The sequence below is a fragment of the Zonotrichia albicollis genome, chromosome 1 (genome assembly GCF_047830755.1).
Source record: "Zonotrichia albicollis isolate bZonAlb1 chromosome 1, bZonAlb1.hap1, whole genome shotgun sequence".
Classification (NCBI taxonomy): domain Eukaryota; kingdom Metazoa; phylum Chordata; class Aves; order Passeriformes; family Passerellidae; genus Zonotrichia; species Zonotrichia albicollis.
Genome location: NC_133819.1, coordinates 64636629 through 64655014, shown reverse-complemented (window position 1 = coordinate 64655014; position 18386 = coordinate 64636629). Strand labels below are relative to the sequence as shown.

Sequence of the window (18386 nt, the reverse complement as noted above, 5' to 3'; positions counted from 1 at the left end):
AAACAACTGCAAAATGCAAACTGGCAGATGATATAAAAGAAGATACTTCAGCAGTCACAGTTTTGCCTTTCAATTGCCATAACAAGCGCAGGGCTTTGAAAGGGACCATTGAAGAAAGCATCAAAGAAAATACACTGCATCAGTTTCTGAATCATCCATAGAATGAAAAGACAATTGCCTGCAGACTCACAAATGTCAGCAATCAGTGCTGTGCTACTGCCAGGCAGTGTTCATGGAACAGCCAAGCAGATGCAGTGAACTTATTAGGCACATTTCTGCTTTTGCTTACGATGAAAACAAACACTGCTGTGCGAGTTGGCCCACTGATGTCCCTGACCATCAACAACGCAAGTGGTTTAAGACATGGCTGTTCGTGCAGCCTGCAAGTATAATGATATCTCTCTGTGTCCTGGGTTGGCTATATGATGCTTGTATCCCCAATCATCTGTTCTGTTTATGCTGAATAGTAAGTTTTGCATTTTTAAGACTTGTCCCAGAGAGTGAAGGGGGGAGAGAAGAAGTGCGCAGTTTGTTTTCAGACACTGTACTCACTCCTCCACATTCCTGCTTCTGGACTGTGTTGTCTGCGGATGGACAGACAGCTGGACAGAGCTCTCCTTGGCTTTTAGGTAGTATTAGCTAACCGAGGCAAAGAAGTTTCCTGGATTTTTTTTTCCTTTTCTTTGGAGCTGTTTAACACCCAGAATCACACCAGCAGCTCATACCTGTGGCCCACCGGGCCAGGCCTGGGCCACGGCATTTCCAGTGCTGGAGGGACTGACAAGAGACTGAGTCAAGCTACAGCCAACCAAGGGGACATTCCTGAGTTTGTCTCTCTTTTGGAGTGGCAAGAGGTTTAATTGTTTAATGTTGTTTAGGTTTTATTGGTTAATGAACAGTTTTTTCCACTTTTTTCCAACGAGGTTTTTTTCCCCTAACCTGTTGGGGGAAGGGCCAATTGAATCTGCTTTCTAAAGAAGCCCCTTTGGGGGTTCTCTCCCAAATTTGCCCTGGACCAGGACACTCTGGCACGCAGAAGTAACATTTATAGTTTGTTTTGTAGGAACACCAAGGGCTTCTACTCTTCTGCTTTATCACCACAGCTGGAAGAGGGTGCTGCTGAAGACCTGCTGGCCTTATGTACGTGCACTCTCAGTTGCAGAGACACTGCTGTGCTGCTGTGACTTTGTGTGTATATAGACACATCTGAATTATGCCATCTTCATGCTGATTTGCTGTAATTATTGATTCTAGTAGGAAGAAGAAAAGGTGCCACATGTTTTTTTCTGTGAATTTGTAACTATCATGAAAACTATCAGCTTGCTCTGAAGTAAGTGCTGCCTGGAGAAAGTGGCAGTGGGAGGAACCAACTTCATCTCCTAATGATTTCCTACAAATATTAAGTAATGTGTCTTAACAATAGCACATAAGGAAAAAATGCATTTTCCCATATTTCCCAGAAACCTGTACTTTTGACAGAACCAAACAAACAGCACAGCTGACTCACACTAGTGCTTAGGGCACCTGTTCAATGGTTAAGGCTCCAGATCCACCAAATTGCCCAGTCCCGGGCATCTCTTGGTTAATTACTTCAAGCCCTGAAATCTCAGTCCCATTGCAGAGCGACAGGTTGTCTGAAATTGTTTGTCTGGTTTAGTAGTTTAGGGGCTACAGCAGCAGTGCAGCACTGATGGTGGGACTTGTCAGGAAAATTAATCCACAAACACCAGAGGTTTATGTCCAAAAAGGAGACAGAGGAGTCCTGTTACTTTATTTGAATAAAGGGAGAGGTCATGGGGCATTTCCCCTAGGGTCTCCCAAATTTTTGGAGGACACTGCCTCCTTTTATCATAATTTCTCATCCACATTTCCCTCTCTCTTTCCCCATTGGCTGAGATACTTGAGAGTTCCCCCAAATGCCTAAAATCCTCTTCTAATGACACCCCCCCCCCTTTGTCTTTCCCTTGTGTCAATTACGAATTCCTTATGGAATTTATGGAATTAGTGGAATTCGTTATGGAATTTATGGTTCTTGCCATTGTTTCTTTCATCTCTCAGTACTCCAGTTCATTCATCAGCAGACCTACAGTGTTTGTAAAGGCAATCTCTCACTCTATTTATCAATAAGTGGAATCCTTCCCATTGTTTCTTTTATCTCTCAGTATCTAGCCTTATTTACCAGCAGATTCCTAGCTTGTTTGTAAGGGCAAGCCCCTCATTCCCTTCAGACTAGATGATCTCAAAGGTCTCTTCCAGCCTTGCCGATCCCACGATTTCATGGACACTCCCACCGGGGGAGTGTCCGTCTCCACCGCATCGAGCCCGCACCGCCCTCGCAAGCACCGCCCGCCGGAACCCGGCCCGCCCGCGCCGCTCTTCTCGGCGCGCCCGCTCCGTGAGCCGTAGAATCAATCGCCGTCCCTGGCGGCGTCACCTGCCGTGTTTGGCCGCGTCCCGGAGGCGGAAGCGGGACGGCGCCCGTGGCGGAAGTGAGCCGCCGGGGCGGCCCGTGCTCGGCGATGGCATCCCAGTAGTGGCGACGGCAGCAGCGGCAGCAGCGGTTTCCCTCCTCCCCGTCCCCTTTTCCGCCGTCGGGACCGTGTGGCGCGGCCATGGCCGGGGCCCGGGCGGCCGCGAGCGGCGGGGGGCGCGCGCTGCTGCTGCTGCTCTTGCGGCCGCGCGGCTCGGACGGCGCCTCACGTGACGGCCGCGCGCCCGCGTCCCCAGCGCGCCGCTGCCTCGGCGACTGGCGGTGCCCGCCCGTAGCGCAGCCGGGCCCCGGCGGCGGCGCCGTGTGGGGAAGGGGCGGCGGCAGCGGCGGCGGGGGCCGGCGGCAGCGCGGGGAGCGGGGTGAGCCCGTGGGCGTCGGGCACCGGGTCTGGGGAAGGGTCTGCAGAGCAAGTCCTGCAGAGCAGCTGAGGGAGCTGGCGGTGTTTAACCTGGAGAAAAGGAGGCTCGGGGGGACCTGATCGCTCGCTAGAACTGCTCGAAACGGGGATGTAGCGAAGTACAGGGCGGCCTCTTCGCCGAGACAGCCAGCGACCGGATGAGAGAACATAGCTCAAGCTGTGCCAGGAGAGGTTTAGGTTGGACATTAGGAAGAATTTCTTCACGGAAAAGGCGGCTGGACTATGGACGTGGCCGCCCAGGGAGGTGGCGGAGTCACCGTCCCGAGGGGTGTTTAAGGACGCGGCGCTCAGTGCCGTGCTCTGGTTCTCAGCGTGGTTGGTGTTGGTCAAAGGTTGGACTCGATGATCGCAAAGGTCTTTTCCAACCTAATTGATTTTATATTCTGCCTCTTGGCAGATGTGCTCCTGCCCCACCTCACGTTCATTCTGTCAGGGTTTATACACTATACATCCCAGTGGAAACACCACACTGTCTTAGATTGGCTTTCAGTGTTGAAAGTATTTTCTGCAAAAACAGTAAATGGCAAATTGGGAGTGATTACTTTTTTCCTAAATGGCAAGTGCTGAAAGTTCACTTCTTTAACAAAGAAGGAGTGTATGGATTTAGCCCTCCAGCTTTGAAGTGCTCACAGGTCCCACCTGCTGAGGTGATTCCAGTAAAGGAATGGATTCAACTGGAGGATTTTTTCCAGATCATTGTATTCCTGGAGAGCCCTTTTAAGGGGAAGAGTAGCATAGTGTCCTGTTTTCCAGCTCTTGCACATAGCACTTATTGATCAGGCTGTGGTAATCTGAACACAAATTATTTTGTCATAAGTGAAAAACATGCTGGGTAGTAAGGAAACTCCTGGAAAGCAAACGTTGATAAAATATTCGTTCTTAAGAAATAACTTTTTTTTTTTTTCACAGATGTAAGCATCTCTGTGTCATCTTTACAAAGCAAAGAGAATATTTCCTTACTGGGAAATAGGAGGCTTTATTTTGACACTCATGCCTTGGTATGCCTCTTGGAAGAAAAAGGTAATTTGTTTGAAGCAAGTAGCTATTTTTAATGGCATTTATGAGTGTTTTTTTAGTTTACAAATTTTGTTACTTTTCCTTGACATACAGTGTTACACCTTGATTTTTATGGATTTTCTGGGGGCTTATCTATATAATAGGTATACATATAGGGTTTTCTTCTGCTTCAAAAAGGAAACAGTAAGTTTAAATAACTTTGTTTGGAATAATTTTTGCCCTATTGGTAGTTAAAGATACTAAGAAAAAAAATTAAGACCTGAGAGCAAAGAACCCCAGAGCCTTCAAGGCAGTGGTTTAAAAGGGATTGATTGGATTCCTTCATAATTAGGATATTACACCTTGAATATGCACGAGTGTGTTACAATTGGATGGAATATGGGCTACATTGTACAGTGCAGCTTTTAGGATAGAGCATAGAATGCTATAAAAATAGTATTATGCTAAAATATAGATGAGGGAATGGATTATTTTTAATTCAATGCAGAGGTGGGAGAGGTACCCTAAGGTGAAGCTCAGTACAGCTGAAGTGACTTGTAACAGCTCTTCATTCCTAAAATGGAGAGATCCTAGTCCCCTTCCCCTGCCAGGTGGTTTCTTCTTTTTCCATGGGCCAGGAACTTCTCAGGAAATTCTCCAGCTCTTTTTCTTGTTTGGTATTCTGAAACACTAGTTTAATGAGTTGCTGGATCAGTTGAGTGAGCACAGGTCAGAGTGTCAGGAGGGGGGATAAGGGGAGAGGGAGCCTTTTAGTGGCAGTAAACTTTTATATCAGCTCAGCTGCTGAAAGTGACTTGCTCTCAGCTGTGCTTGCTGATGCTGAACTGCTGGTGAGTTTTAAATAATCACGCTTTTGCAAGTGTTTCTTTTCATAATGATTAACTCTTGTTCGTGACATTTTTACTCCTACATTTTGAGGGTGGAAAATGTGAAGGTATTTTTAGGGACAGTGTTTTAGTATAGATTCCAGGATATTCAGTTCGAAAAGTTTCTAATAGGCACTCAGAAGCTGGTAGACCTAAAATCAGGAAAATTGGCTGTGGTTTCAGTTGTTCAGTTTTGTACATCTTCAGTGGCACTGAATTTTATAGTATCATGAAGTAGCTGCTTTTCAGAGTCAGAATTCTTGCTTGCTCATGGAAATAAGCACATGTGAGAGATGACATTCCACAATAACTCTGGAGAACTCCCTCTTTATCCTGCTGATAGTATAATGGTGCTGTACTTGGAAGCAGTCATCCAATATCACAGACATGGTTTTGGGCTGGGGAAACTTGCAGGTACTGACTGTGTTCTATTGTTAGTGCTGGATCAAGAGTTCTGTGTTTTATTATCTTTCATAACTGACATTAGTTGTAATTTGGTGCTGATCATGAGCAAGTGGCATTTCTGTGAACTGTCCAGATTTGGATCTCTCTCTGAATGTCACTCTTTGTTTCGCTTAGGGTTCACTACTCAGCAGTCGGAGGTCATTGTATCTGCATTAGTGAAAATCATGAACAGCAACCTGGATATGATTTACAAGGACATGGTCACCAAAGTACAGCAGGTTAGATCCGAGGCAGTGGTGGGGTTAAAGTAAATTAAAGCCTTGTATGCCTACTAATGAAATATTTGTTCCTATCTATTACTGTTGTACACTACATTTTAAAAGTTTGAAGGTGAAGAGCAAACATTCCTCTGTATCTATTGACTGGTTCGTTTTGTCTTGAGTTTATCAGATAATTACCAAAGTGTTGTGATGGAGCTGGATATTTTAGTACTGTGGGTTGGTGTGCAAACCACAAGTAGTTTTTTTACTTTCAACCTTACAGTAACAGGACACAGAGTTACTGAGAACGCTTAGACAATCATAAGAGGTATTCAGTGCATGGATTTGGATTTCTACATTTCTTTTGTAGACTTGTAAGAAGGAAGTACAGATCCCCTCAGTTATTTACCATCCTCTTATGTAGTACTTGTTTGTTTATCTCTGTCTCTCAGTGACATTTATGTTGTGTTAGAATACAACCTCCTGGGGCTGCTCTGTGAGCCTGGGGTCACAGTCCCAGGTCACCTTGGAGCACAAGCTGCAACTGGTTTCATAGTAACCAGGCTGCTTGAGACCTGCAGAGAAAACAGCAGCTGCTCTCTCTGTAGTGTAACAGTCTTGGCAGAAGGGTGTCTCATTAAAAAGTGGGATACTGCAAAAGTGGATTTTGTGGCACTTTCCACCTAGGGAGGTTTCAAGCCAGTCTTCCTGCCTTTTAGATTGTAGGCAAACCTGCAATCCTTCTCTGTGCTGAATTTATTCACTCAGGGAATGCCATGTTAAAGGGTCCTTTTCTCCCATGGTTAGTTGTATTTTACAACAAGCAGTCTCAGCCTCCTTCTGTGCCTAGTTTTTCTGAATGAAAGTTGTTTTGTGTTGGATTTAATAGTGCTGCTGATGGTAGATATTTTCTGAGACTGTTAGATTTGACCTCAAGTGACTTTGTGCCATTAAGATGCAATGTGTAGATTTGTATGGCAGCTCAGGAAGTGCGTGCCATCAACACAGGGCCACATAGTAAATTTTTACTTCCCTATAGCCTTTGATTGCACAAGGTCTTCTGCAGAAAGAGAACAAAAAATTGGAAGATTTGGAATGTTGTGGATGAGCTATTGTCAAAGTATTACCTTGGTTAGATAAAACCTTAGGGAAAAACAGATTTACATGTGTGTGTATGTATAGGCATGAAGAAGAGAAAGAATATGGAAGATTCTGGTCTCTGTTTGCTGAGTCCACTGAGGAGAAGAGAGAACAAGAACAATCTGGAGACACTGAGGAGTAAGAAAAGAAGTGTCCATGCAGTACACTGTCTGTAGACTTTTTGTAATATGTCCAGAATACTGACCCTTTTTTTCACTCTTGTGGTCAGGCAGCCTGGAGAGGCAGCTTTAGATGCTACTTAGAACTAAAATGCTGCAAGGTGGAATTGCATTTTGTGACAAAACTGAAGTTAGAGCGCTGAGTCAGATTTGCAGGGGTCTTAGTCCAGAACCAAAAGTAAGGGACTACATATTAGGGGAAGATCTTTAGTAGAGAAGGCAGTTCTTATATGCATGTGTGGGTAGTGTAGGATCTAGAACAATGTTTACAGACTTTTCCATCCTTGAAAGTTGCAGAGAATTATTGTTTGTCTTCTGTCAGTTCAGTGTAATGGACTGAGAAGAGCAATTCAAAGCATCAGTGCGTGATTCTGAGCAGTGAGGCAGAGACTTCCTTGCAGGGAGAGGCAAAAAGGGAGGTAATTACAGAAGAGTATGGTTGTGCTGAGGAATTTTGGTCTGAAGGCCAGATTTCCTCATTTGGCTCAGAGACAGCTCTGCCTAATGCCTTTGCTAGCTTAAGAATTTGATGACTTGGAAGGAAATGTTTCCTGGGCTAATAATTGAATTATTCTGATCTGTGTTAGCACTGCCAATTTTGTGAGACATTACCAATGTTTGAGCCTAACTTGCTTATTTTGTCACTGTGACTCTCTCTTGCTTTCTGAAACTTGGATAATCAACCTGAAATTGCTGAATTAAAAATTTCAGAGCACCAAAATAGTCTTTCATATTTGTAGGCACAGATGAGGAAAAGTATTATAGCTGTGATATGTTCTGAGGTTCTTCTTCCTTCTTTTAAAGGAAATTGCACTTCAGCAAGTTATGTCCCATATTGCTGGTGTGAAAAAGGACATGATTATTTTGGAAAAAAGTGAATTTTCAGCACTTCGTGCAGAAAATGAGGTAAAAATTACTGTCTTGGAAAGTTCTATTCTAGAACTTGCTCTTTTTTTTTTTTTTTTAACAATGATGTAGAAAAGCATCTTGTACCAAAGGAGATAACTGGGGTGGGATGGTTTGGCACCTTCAGTAATGACCTTGTTGATGGAACAGAGCAGAGGGCACTTTCAACAGGTCTGCAGATGATCCAGAACTGCTGGTACACCAGGCAGTTGTGCTGCCATTCAAGGGGACATCAACAAGCTGGGAAAGTGGGATGACAGGAATCACATCAAGTAGAACAAATGGAAGTGCTCAGTCGTGCCCCTGGGGAATACCCTCAGGCACCAGGACAGACTGAGAGTGACCAAATGGAAAGCAGCTTTAGTAGAGAAGGCAGTTCCTACATGCATGTGTGGGTAGTATAGGATCTACACTTACCATTAATGTACAAGTGTTTTCTTGTATATCAATGGAAAGCAGCTTGGCAGGGAAGACCTGATGGACACAAGGTGCACCATGAGCCAGTAATGAGCCCTTGTGGCAAAAGCAGCCAGCAGCCTCCTGGGCTGTGTTAGGTGCTGCCAGTGGGACACTGCTGATTTCTGCCTCATGCTGTTGTCTGGAAGGGCACAGGACTGAGTAAACATGCATGAGGATTCATCTGTGCTTGGTTTGCCTGCCTTTCATATTATGGATTATAGTCGCTGTTACTGATGATGCAAATTCTGTACATTTCTAGATAGTGTGGTTTTATATACAGTAATAAAGTCTAAATTTTTTTTTCATACTCTCACAGAAAATAAAACTTGAGCTCCAACAGATAAAGAAGCAAGTCACGGTAAGATACCATACCAGTATAATTAAAAATTAACGCCTGTCTAATTAGCTGGAAAAATAAAAAGTGTCACTTTCAGAATTTCATTTTTTAAGCTGTGTTTAATTGTTATGATGCATGTGTACTGAAGTTGCTGTTGACAGTACACTGTGGTCTGCAGCAGTGGCACTTTCATGCATACCTCATTTATGGGGACAGGAAACTGACTAGTACAAGAGGCAAACCAAAATATAACTGAAGACATTTTTATGTCCTTAATTCAGATTCAGAAAGTAGCTGCTATATCGTGGTTAAGGCTGAGTGAAGTTCTGCATTTAGGGCTGCCTGTACATTAAAGATGCAGCATACATTTAAAATCACTTACATATTGTGGGGATTTGATTGTTTGGTTTGGTGGTTTTTTTGTTTCTTTTTTTCTCCAAAGACTTTCCCGTTACCTGTCCAGAATTTTAATGGCTTTTTAAGGCCACCAAGTTTGGGGCCATTATGTTTGGTCCTATTTGTTTGGGAGCAAATGATCAGTGCAAGAAAATAGGCTGTGTAGAAAGCTTACTCTGTTTTAAAATACATTTGGCATCTAATTTTTGAATTGTAATTTATTTTATGGTTTTAGTTGCATGTAAATGAGTTAGTGTAATCCACTAGTAGAGCATCAAGGATCTAAGTCATCTTTACTTAAAAGCTAGATGTCTTTATATTTTACTTTCAACTGTAAATTCAGTTCTCACAAGGGCATGTTATATGCTTGCTCATACAAAAAGACACAATGTAAAACTTCAAGGAAAATTTTTATTTTTTGATTTATTAAACTGTAATGTATTCTGTTGAAATGACAACTAAATCTATTAAAGTTCAAAATTCCAACACAGAAATTGAGTCTAATTATTGTTAATGCTAACCTAATGAGTTGGCATTGGCCTACTTGAGAAATGCTTACTTGGTTCCAGCAGTAGAATCTCCCAGAACATCAGCAATCTTTTGTTTCTCCCACATATTCATCTGATCAGCAGTTTGCCACATGACAAGCTGTCAGCTGGCTGGAATTCCTGCCAGGAGGTTGCATTAAAATGGCAGCTGTCACCAGGAAAAGCAGGACTCACAGCTATTGATAAAGTCAAATGCAAGTGTACAACTTAATAGTTTTAAAAAGTTAGATGTTTAAAAATGCAGTAAATGTTTCCTGACTTTTCAAATGTCTATAGCTTTTTCTGAAAATCCCTGCTGTAGTCTTTAGAAACTAGATTTTCTTTTACACTGGATGGTGAGAAACTTGCTTTGAACATTATTTTGAGCATCAGGATTGATTCATGGAAGAAATCCAACTTATAGGTGTAGCCAGACATGGGTTTCTGGATATCAGAGAGAGTTACAGGATATATGAAACATTCTCTGCATTTATAGAGGACGTGCTCTCAGTATAAATACTTATAAATAAGTATTGTAAATACTTAATACTTCTGAAAATTATATACCTTAATTGAGATATAAAAATAAAGATAAAATGTATTTGTCCAATTCTTTCTGCTTATGATAATACAGAAAATCTTGCTTGCTGCTTTATCAATTTTTCCCATTAGGATGAAATTAACAAAGTTCATGCAGATAACAAGTTAAACCTAAACCTGGAGAAGAGCAGAGTAAAAGAACTGGTAAGTTTTGGTTACTTCTAGAAACATCTCAACGCTTAGTAATCTCCAAATTTGGGTAAGAGCATCTCACCCAAAGAGCATTTTCCTACTAACCTGTAGTATCACTCAGCTTCACGACGGTATTAATCCAAGTTACTCATCCTTATGCTGGTATATGCAAGGTGCCATGTTTGGGTCTGTATGTCTTACCTGTTTTGATCTTGTTTTAATATCAGGATTAACACATTACAATTAAATATATTAGGTATTTAATCTAATATGCTGACTAGCTGCCTAGAAGGTTTTCTGTTTTATATTTCTTTATCTATTTACATGCTTACTGTTGCTTACACATTTTGTTGAATCATCATTGGAGATGTTTCATTTCCCTGTATCTAGTTATCTAGTTTGTCAAAAATTACCTCTTGTGGAACTAGTTATAAATTTTATTTTTTTAATTGTAAGTTGTCCTGGCTCATATTGCTTTTGAGCTTTGAAATACCTGGTAAATCTGAATTGATGTAATCTTACATTAGTCATGTAGATGTAAAATTAGAAGATTAATGAGTTCTTGCATTATGCACAGCATTCTAGAGTTCTGTTCTCATAGTTTGTTGGTTTTTTTAGTAGCTTTTAGGATCTCAATGAAGCGGTATTTTCTAAATTGAAGGATTTTTAAATAACTTTTTCTAAATTATTATTATTTCTTTCTCAGTCCTTATTCCTAGGTGTGTTATAAAGACAAGTTTATGTAAGTTATAATACTTATCTTCAATGTGGGCAATAAGAACTGTTCAAGTAGATATCATTTATCTTCTGTGTGTGCCCCTAGAAATAGTGAGTGATTAGTTTAGGTAACAGCTGTGTTGGTGACTCAGTATAATGACTAACAGTCTGTTAGCCCATGGTAGATGCTTGAATAAAGTACAATTTGAGCAGGTAGACTTCTTGTTTAAAGGTTAATACTTCATGGTAATGCTTTTAAAAAACATCATATGAAATGTAGTCGTGTATACGATAAGCTTTGCAACAATTTGGGCTTACAAAACTGCACTAGTGATAAATTAGGCAGCAGTGTTTTCTTGTATATTAATGTAGCTAGGATTGTGGAATCTGGACTTTGGTCTTTTGTGTAGAACACAACTTTATTTTGCCTCCCAGGAAAGGCAAACTGCATGTCAACTTTCTCTTAAAAAAGTTGACCAACTTTGTAGTCTGTTGTGCAACTACAATTTCATAGTTTATATGGAAACTGCTCTTTTTTTTTTCCTCCCTCACCATTTAATTGCAATGCATGAACAGAAGAGGAAAAAGGCAGCTGAGTGGGGAGCACGTTGTGGCACGTGCCGGGTTGGGGGAAAGATGTAATCCAGTATTTTCTATAGTAGGCACAGCATCATTGTTACATGGACTTCAATTGTAATGTGGCTCAGTACTGAATATCCAGCTTTCTGAGAAAAAAAAACTAAGGATATTTGAAGGTTACCGTGCATTCTTACTAAGTTACTTTTCAGAAGAGAAATGTCTGAAGTGTTAATTGTTTTAACTTGAAGCAATAAGTAAAATGTTCTTATCCTTCAGTTTGATGTGGAGTAAGTGCTTAAAGAGAATTTCTTAGTTTGCCTACATTGATATTGGCAGTCCTTAATATTTCAAATTTTAAATACTTTCTCTTTTATTTTCTATAGTTTATTATTTTATAGTCTCTTCTACTTTATTTCTCAGAGAATCCTACACTGCTCAGTGCACATCTCTTTCTGTTGTAATTTGACTTCAGATATGGTTTAAAAACTTGAAGTACAGTACAAAAACTTGTGTATATTCATGTGTTCATGCATCACAGTGTCTCTAAGCTTGGTGTTAAAAGCCTCAAGATGTATCTGACAAAATTGATTTTTTCCTGCACTGTGGAAAACGTGGACTTAAGGGGAAATCTCCCTGTTGAATTTCAGAGTGGGAGGTTTAGCCTTGTCCTTTCTTCTTTTTTTTTATCCACTATGTTTATGTTACAGATGTGGTGATGGCTTGCACTAAGAGGCCAATTTCACTGTCTTAAACCTAAGACTAAAATCCTTGAGTCTGACCTAGAGAGCTCTAAACACAAAACAAAACTTAAAGAAACATCCAGAAAGCTTGTAGAATATAAATAATTCAAAAGATGTGTATTTGGCTAACTGCATCTATTTAAACAGATTAACTATTTCAGTCCATAAAATTATTTTAATTCTCATAGTTCTTTTGAGAGTGATCAGTTCCTCAATGTGAGGTCCAATTCTTGCTTTTCTACCAAAACATAATTTTTTTTTGATTATTTTATCAATATTCTGCCATTTTGACACTTTCAAAAATGGGGATTTATAAAAAATGTCTGAATTTCTTTTTTTTTATCTCTGAATTTAGTGACTCCATTAATTGTAGACATGCTGTTATTTGTCTTTATATAATTTTCTACATTTGTAGCAGCCTGCTGTCTTTTAACTTCAGCTTGAGAAAAGTCAAAAGTCCAAACAGAGCTCTAGATCTTTAAGGAATGTTTTTCTGTGCTGAAGCATTTATGTAGATTAATCTGATTTTAATGTTAAAATTAGATAACCTTCTAGAGTGAAGGAAAATAAAGGTGACTTTCCACGTGGGAATGTCAGTAGATAAGGTTATTGCTGTTTAACTTGGGATTCTGAGATGGGTGCCTGATGACCTTAGTACTCTTCACTGGAAACTGGTGCTTTATCAGTTTTCTGTGAATAATTTAATTGCTCCAGTAGTGGGGCAGGAACCATTATAGGTTTCAAGGTAAATCAAGTTCATGAGTCAGAAAGCTAACTTGCTTTAAAGATATGATTCCTTATTTTGGATTTAACTTCTCCTTGTACCCAAATAGCCATAACTTTAAAATAAACCACAGCTTCTGGTGATCCACTAACAAAAGGCTTCACATGCAATACAAATTTTCTGTTTTTAACGAATATACCATGGAATGACAGGTCAGAACAATTCAAATTGTGAGTGCATATGGTGCTGGCTAAACATTTCGTTGATAGCTGAGTTTGGTGTGATTTAAGAGTTCTCCCCTTCCTGAAGGCAGCAGATGGTTCAGTCTCGATTGTGCTTGTATGCCAGAGTCACTGTTTAGAGTCATAGGGCCGTGCTTTTCAGAAATGCAAATCTGCCAGCCTCTCTTCCAGCTGCTTACTGATATATACAGATTTTGTGGAATATGAGTGTCTGAAGAACTTGTTGCACTTCATATTTTTGAAGTGTGCTTTCAAAAGGACAGCAGATACCCTACAATGCTGTCTCTCAAGTGCTGTCCGACAATAATCTTGTCCAGACTACGTGTTCTGTGTAATCTGAAAACAAAGAAACATGCTTTTAAGTGGGAGAAAAAAGGAAAAAAAGTTTAAGGACAGTATCATGTTTAACTTTTTTTTTCTCCTTCTAGTATTCATTTAATGAAAGAAAACTACTTGAAATGAGGACAGAAATAGTGGAATTGGTAAGAATTTAGCAGCTGATTATCACACAGCAAATCTTTTTGTACTTGTGTTATAGACCTTGTATCCTTTTTGGTTTTGGTGATGTCCTTAGGCACTTTAGCTTAAGTGTCTACAGAACAAAAAGACCTTCATATATATTATTAGACCCTCTGCATGTATATATGAGCTGTTCAGTAGTCACTTTGTTTTGAAACCTCATGCACGTAGTATTTTTTGTAGATGAAATTCCACTCACAATGTGAAATTAATTCTTTCCCCTGTCTTTAGGGAGAAACTCATTACTAGACTTATTTGCCTTTGTTTTAGAGGAGTTTTTCACCAAGCACCACTACTTCTCTTTGTTTCCTGAATTATCCCTTGGACGTCATCTAGCAGTAAATCATTAGCTGATTCACAGTGTTTCACTAGTGCTGATTTGAAACTATCAGCAGCTCAGCAGCTGTTGTTCTTAGTTTAAAAGTTGGATTTTTCAGTCTCTTCTGAGTAATAATTCTATCTCACATTTTTTTAGTGGAAATCCTGTCTTCTGTCATAATCAAACTCTAAATTTGTAGCTGATTTTGTGGTAAAACTCATCGCAAGACAAAGACGTGTTTTTGTGACACAAGACCAATTCTCAGTTTTTCTAATGATCCATAAATCTCTCTGCTCCAGTATGACTTTGTCACGAGAGGCTCTTAGGCTCCTCAGTAGCTCTTAAAATTGAGCAGTGACTTTAGTCAGTGGGCTGAATGACAGATTGAAGTTAATGTTTATGCTGTTAGATTGAGATAAGAAGGCATCCAGTTCTGCCAGTTTCTAGATTACTTTTTAAGGAACATGTAATCACATAAATTACCTGAGTTCACCAAATCATTCAGTTCCTTGGATACAATCAGCTAAGAAGGAACTTGTTGTCTTTGAGTAAGGTCTGTGTTAGCTCAGCTGGTTAGAGCATGATGCTAATAGCGCCAAGGCTGTGGACTCCATCCCTGTACAGGCCATTCACTGCAGAGTTGGACTTAGGGTCCTTGTGAATCCCTTCCAACTCACAATGTTTTGTAACTTCTGTAAGAATGAAAATTAACATGCATTTAAAGAGGAAGCAAAAATACACCTTGAAGAGATGGGTTATATTTCTAAATAAACTAGGAAGTGTTCAAATTGCATCATTTTGTTGCTTTGCTTTCTAGCACGCACAACAAGACCGAGCTCTGACCCAAACAGACAGAAAAATTGACACAGAAGTTGCAGATCTGAAAACAATGCTCGAAACGCACAAGCTTGATAATATTAAATACTTAGCAGGTAAGGAGTCTGGCGGTTGTCTCTGATGGTGACACTGCCAAACATTGTTAAATGTTTGGCAAACTCTCAATTGGCTGTATTTATAAAGGCCCTTATTTAAAAAAACCAAAAAAAAAAACAACAAAAAAAACCCCAAACTTGAAATACTCTTAGGCAAGATTAGCAGCCTTATTTCTGTACTTAACCCAGAAGAAGTTTCCTGTGATTCACAACTTTATTTTGCATGGAATTTTTTCAGGTTTTTCTCCTTCTTTATACTGTTAATAACAATATGTGTGAGAAATCTGAAAGACTGCCTGTTAACAAGGATGACAAAGTTCTGTGCCTGGCTTAATTTATGTAAGCAGTCTGCTGTATGCATTTCTAGGATTTCTTCATCCATCTGATGGAGATCTCTGTGCAAAAAGGAACATTTCAGTTTTTCTGCCTATTCAAGGCCACATATTCTTTAAACTTCCATATTTACAAGTACTGGGAGAAAATACTATATATGTGTGCTGACATTATTGCCCTAGGTAATTTGAACATTTTGACATTTTACTACTGAGTGTGCAGTACTATTAAATGAGGTTTGCAGTAGAAAATTATTCTGATTTAGATTTCCTGACTATTTTTTCATAGTGGGCTTTGTCAAAAGTACATAAGCCTGATAGTACTAGTATTTCAGACATACAATTTAGAGAGAACCAATAAAATGGAAAATAAAAGGTGCTTTATTAAAATGAGAGGAAATTCTTTTCCCTACCATTCCTACTCAAAAACAGGTTGAACTCTACATGGAAGAAAAAATAATTTAAAATAATTTGTATTGTGTTTGAAGGACTCCCATTGCAAACAAAGGCAAAAACATTTTGTGTTTATGTCCTGAAATAAAATTTTTATTTCATTGCAGTAGAAATTAAAAAAATGTAAAACTAATAAGCCTTGTTTAAAATGGCTTTCATTCATTTGTTTGCTAAATACTTGACTGTGTTTTATTAATCCCATTATTTATTACCTTGTTTTACATCTGTAACTTGTTATATTGATCTTTTTGGAATGGTAAGCAAGTGAGGGTTTCTTTCAGCCTTTTGATACTTTTCCAGCATTCTTTTTTTTTTTTCTCTCCTTCTTATTTGTCGATTTTTATACTCTTCCTACCTTGAAATGGTTTGTTGTAAAGGAAAAACTTAATCTCTCACATGGGCAGAAGTGAACTTTTGCTGGGGAAGTCACTGAACTTTTAGTATTGTGGTAAGATGTGTACATTGCTTTCTGAAGAGATGTTTTGAGAGGTATTGATTTAATGTTATTTAAAGTCAATATTAATGCCATTTTCCTTCCATCTTTATTTTCTTTCAGGTTCAGTATTTACATGCCTTACTGTAGCACTGGGATTTTATCGTTTATGGATATAACAAAACACGAATTTAAAGGGACTTCTTTGCCTGAGATTCTGAAAAAAGGAAGTTTTTTGTCTTTACCTGAATTTTTAACAAAATCTTGACTGTTTTATTTATTATTTTATAAAGCAGACTGTGTTGAGAATGTAACCAAAGACGTGCCTAAAAACAAACTGTGCACATACCATGCCAACATTGAACCTCACCTCTGACGGAAGCGCTTCTGCTGTTTCCCTCCGTTCTGAGCTGCAGGGCACCTGCTGCTGCCTTCGTGTAGGCAAAGACTGGCATTCCTGACAATGGATGGGCCTACATGCTGCAGAGAAAATCAATGGAATTTTGTTCCATTGCCTGCTTAGGCAGGTTGGCCAGACTCAGTTGCATGTGTTGGACTGAAGTATTTATTATTAGTGTAAAACTGAAGCTACGTGTTCTGTGGCTTGGAGGCACTCTTGTAATAAGTGGAGTTTGTGCTAACTGAATCATGCTCACTTCCCTCCCTCTAACACTTGTTCTTACAGTTACTATGATCAAATATTTGTTTGGCTATTTTTGTAACATAGCTATCAGGTTTTTTTCCAGATGGCTGCCCAATCAGTTGTGTTCATGAACGAGTCCTGTGTAAAGATAGCAGTGTTTTCTGCTGGTTTTGTTTGTAAGGTATTTCTAGAGATTTTTGTGACTAACTTGCCTTTGGTAGATGTAAGTATCTGATACTCATTCCATATGCTAATTGCTTACCTTATCACTGTAACTGGAAGTTGAAAATGCAGTAACCTACACTGGTTGTGTTAATTTGTCCTTAGGTGATACAAAGTGTCTCAGGTGCTGCCTTCTTGATGAGAAGGAATTGATGCTTCTACAAAGGAAAGAGGTTTTAAATGGTGGTTATGAAACAGGCTCTTAGGCAAGAGAACTGCAGTACCAACAGTCTTCTGGGGGGTTTACTGTTTCATTTCTTAAAAAATCATGTTGATTCTTCAAATTTGGAACTCTGATAGTGGTGACAATAATTGAAGCAGCAGTGGACACCTGTAAAAATTTTAAACCCACATGAATCAGGAAGTGCCACTGAAAGCAGTGAAGATGTCCAGTGTATCCAGGTATCTGTCATTCTTGCACTAAGGAGATGATTGTTTTAGTAGGAGAGCTGCCATCTGTGTTCCTTCACTTAAGGGAAATTTTCCTTTCTGCTTAGGGGAGGAGGGGAGCTTAGTTTTTGCACTGGTGATAAATGCTGTTAGAGCACAATAATGGCTTTGCTAAATGAAAGTAAAGCTTTTTGGCTACTTTGTGCCTGTATTGTAATAACCATTTAACATTTTTGTGGTTGGAAGTGCCAACTTTGATCATGTCCAAGTTCGGAGGAAGAGATGGATGCCTGTAACAGTACTGTACTGGCCTGAAATAAAGAATTTTGAATATTTCATAGAATATTATGCGTTTTCATTAGAAAAGCAACTTTATTTGAAAATTGTCTCTTTGGTTGAAGGTAAGTCACTGCTCATATGAAGTCTTTTAAGACAAGAATTTGCAAAGTCAACAGCCCCTCCAGGATGCTGAAGAGAAATAACATAAGGAAAATTAGTATTGTAGACTAACTTAACAGCCCCTCTAAATTAATGAATTTATACTTGAGAATGCCATGTTTTTGTTTAAAAATTTACTTTTTTATATTAAGTTACAGGATTTGACACCTTCTCAAATTAGAGAAGCAATAATTCAGCTTTTAGAATGACTTTGCTGTTGGTCTTATCTTCCCAAGGCAGATGTTTCTATATATGTCCATGGAATCAGTACATGTTGGCCTGCAGGCTTGTGCATCTGACAAATAGTTGCTAAAATAAGTGTTTAAGACTAATATTATACATAGGGTCTATCCTTCTAAAAACAGATACTGTGCAAATAAATTTCTATTTAGGGCAGGTGGAAGGAGGAAGTGAAAGATTATAGAGCACCAGCATCTTGGAATTACCAAACTGTCAGCAAACAAGCACTTCTTGGTGTTTAAGCGAGGAATGAAGTCAATGTGTCATTCAGGAAAAATACACTATAAATAGAATGTAATTATTGTCTCCTAGTCCATAAAGTCTTCAAGG

At 39.4% G+C, this 18386-nt stretch overlaps 1 protein-coding gene across 1 annotated transcript; it reads left to right on the top strand.

The window, feature by feature from the left end:
• The first annotated feature begins 2352 nt into the window (after positions 1 to 2352).
• Positions 2353 to 17721, top strand: MCUR1 (mitochondrial calcium uniporter regulator 1). The gene is made up of 9 exons (XM_074543068.1): positions 2353 to 2850; positions 3819 to 3929; positions 5372 to 5475; positions 7581 to 7682; positions 8458 to 8499; positions 10074 to 10145; positions 13564 to 13617; positions 14791 to 14905; positions 16247 to 17721. Exons 1-9 carry the CDS (start codon positions 2613 to 2615, stop codon positions 16300 to 16302), a joined length of 894 nt encoding a protein of 297 aa, XP_074399169.1. The 5' UTR covers positions 2353 to 2612; the 3' UTR covers positions 16303 to 17721.
• Positions 17722 to 18386: the final 665 nt, after the last annotated feature.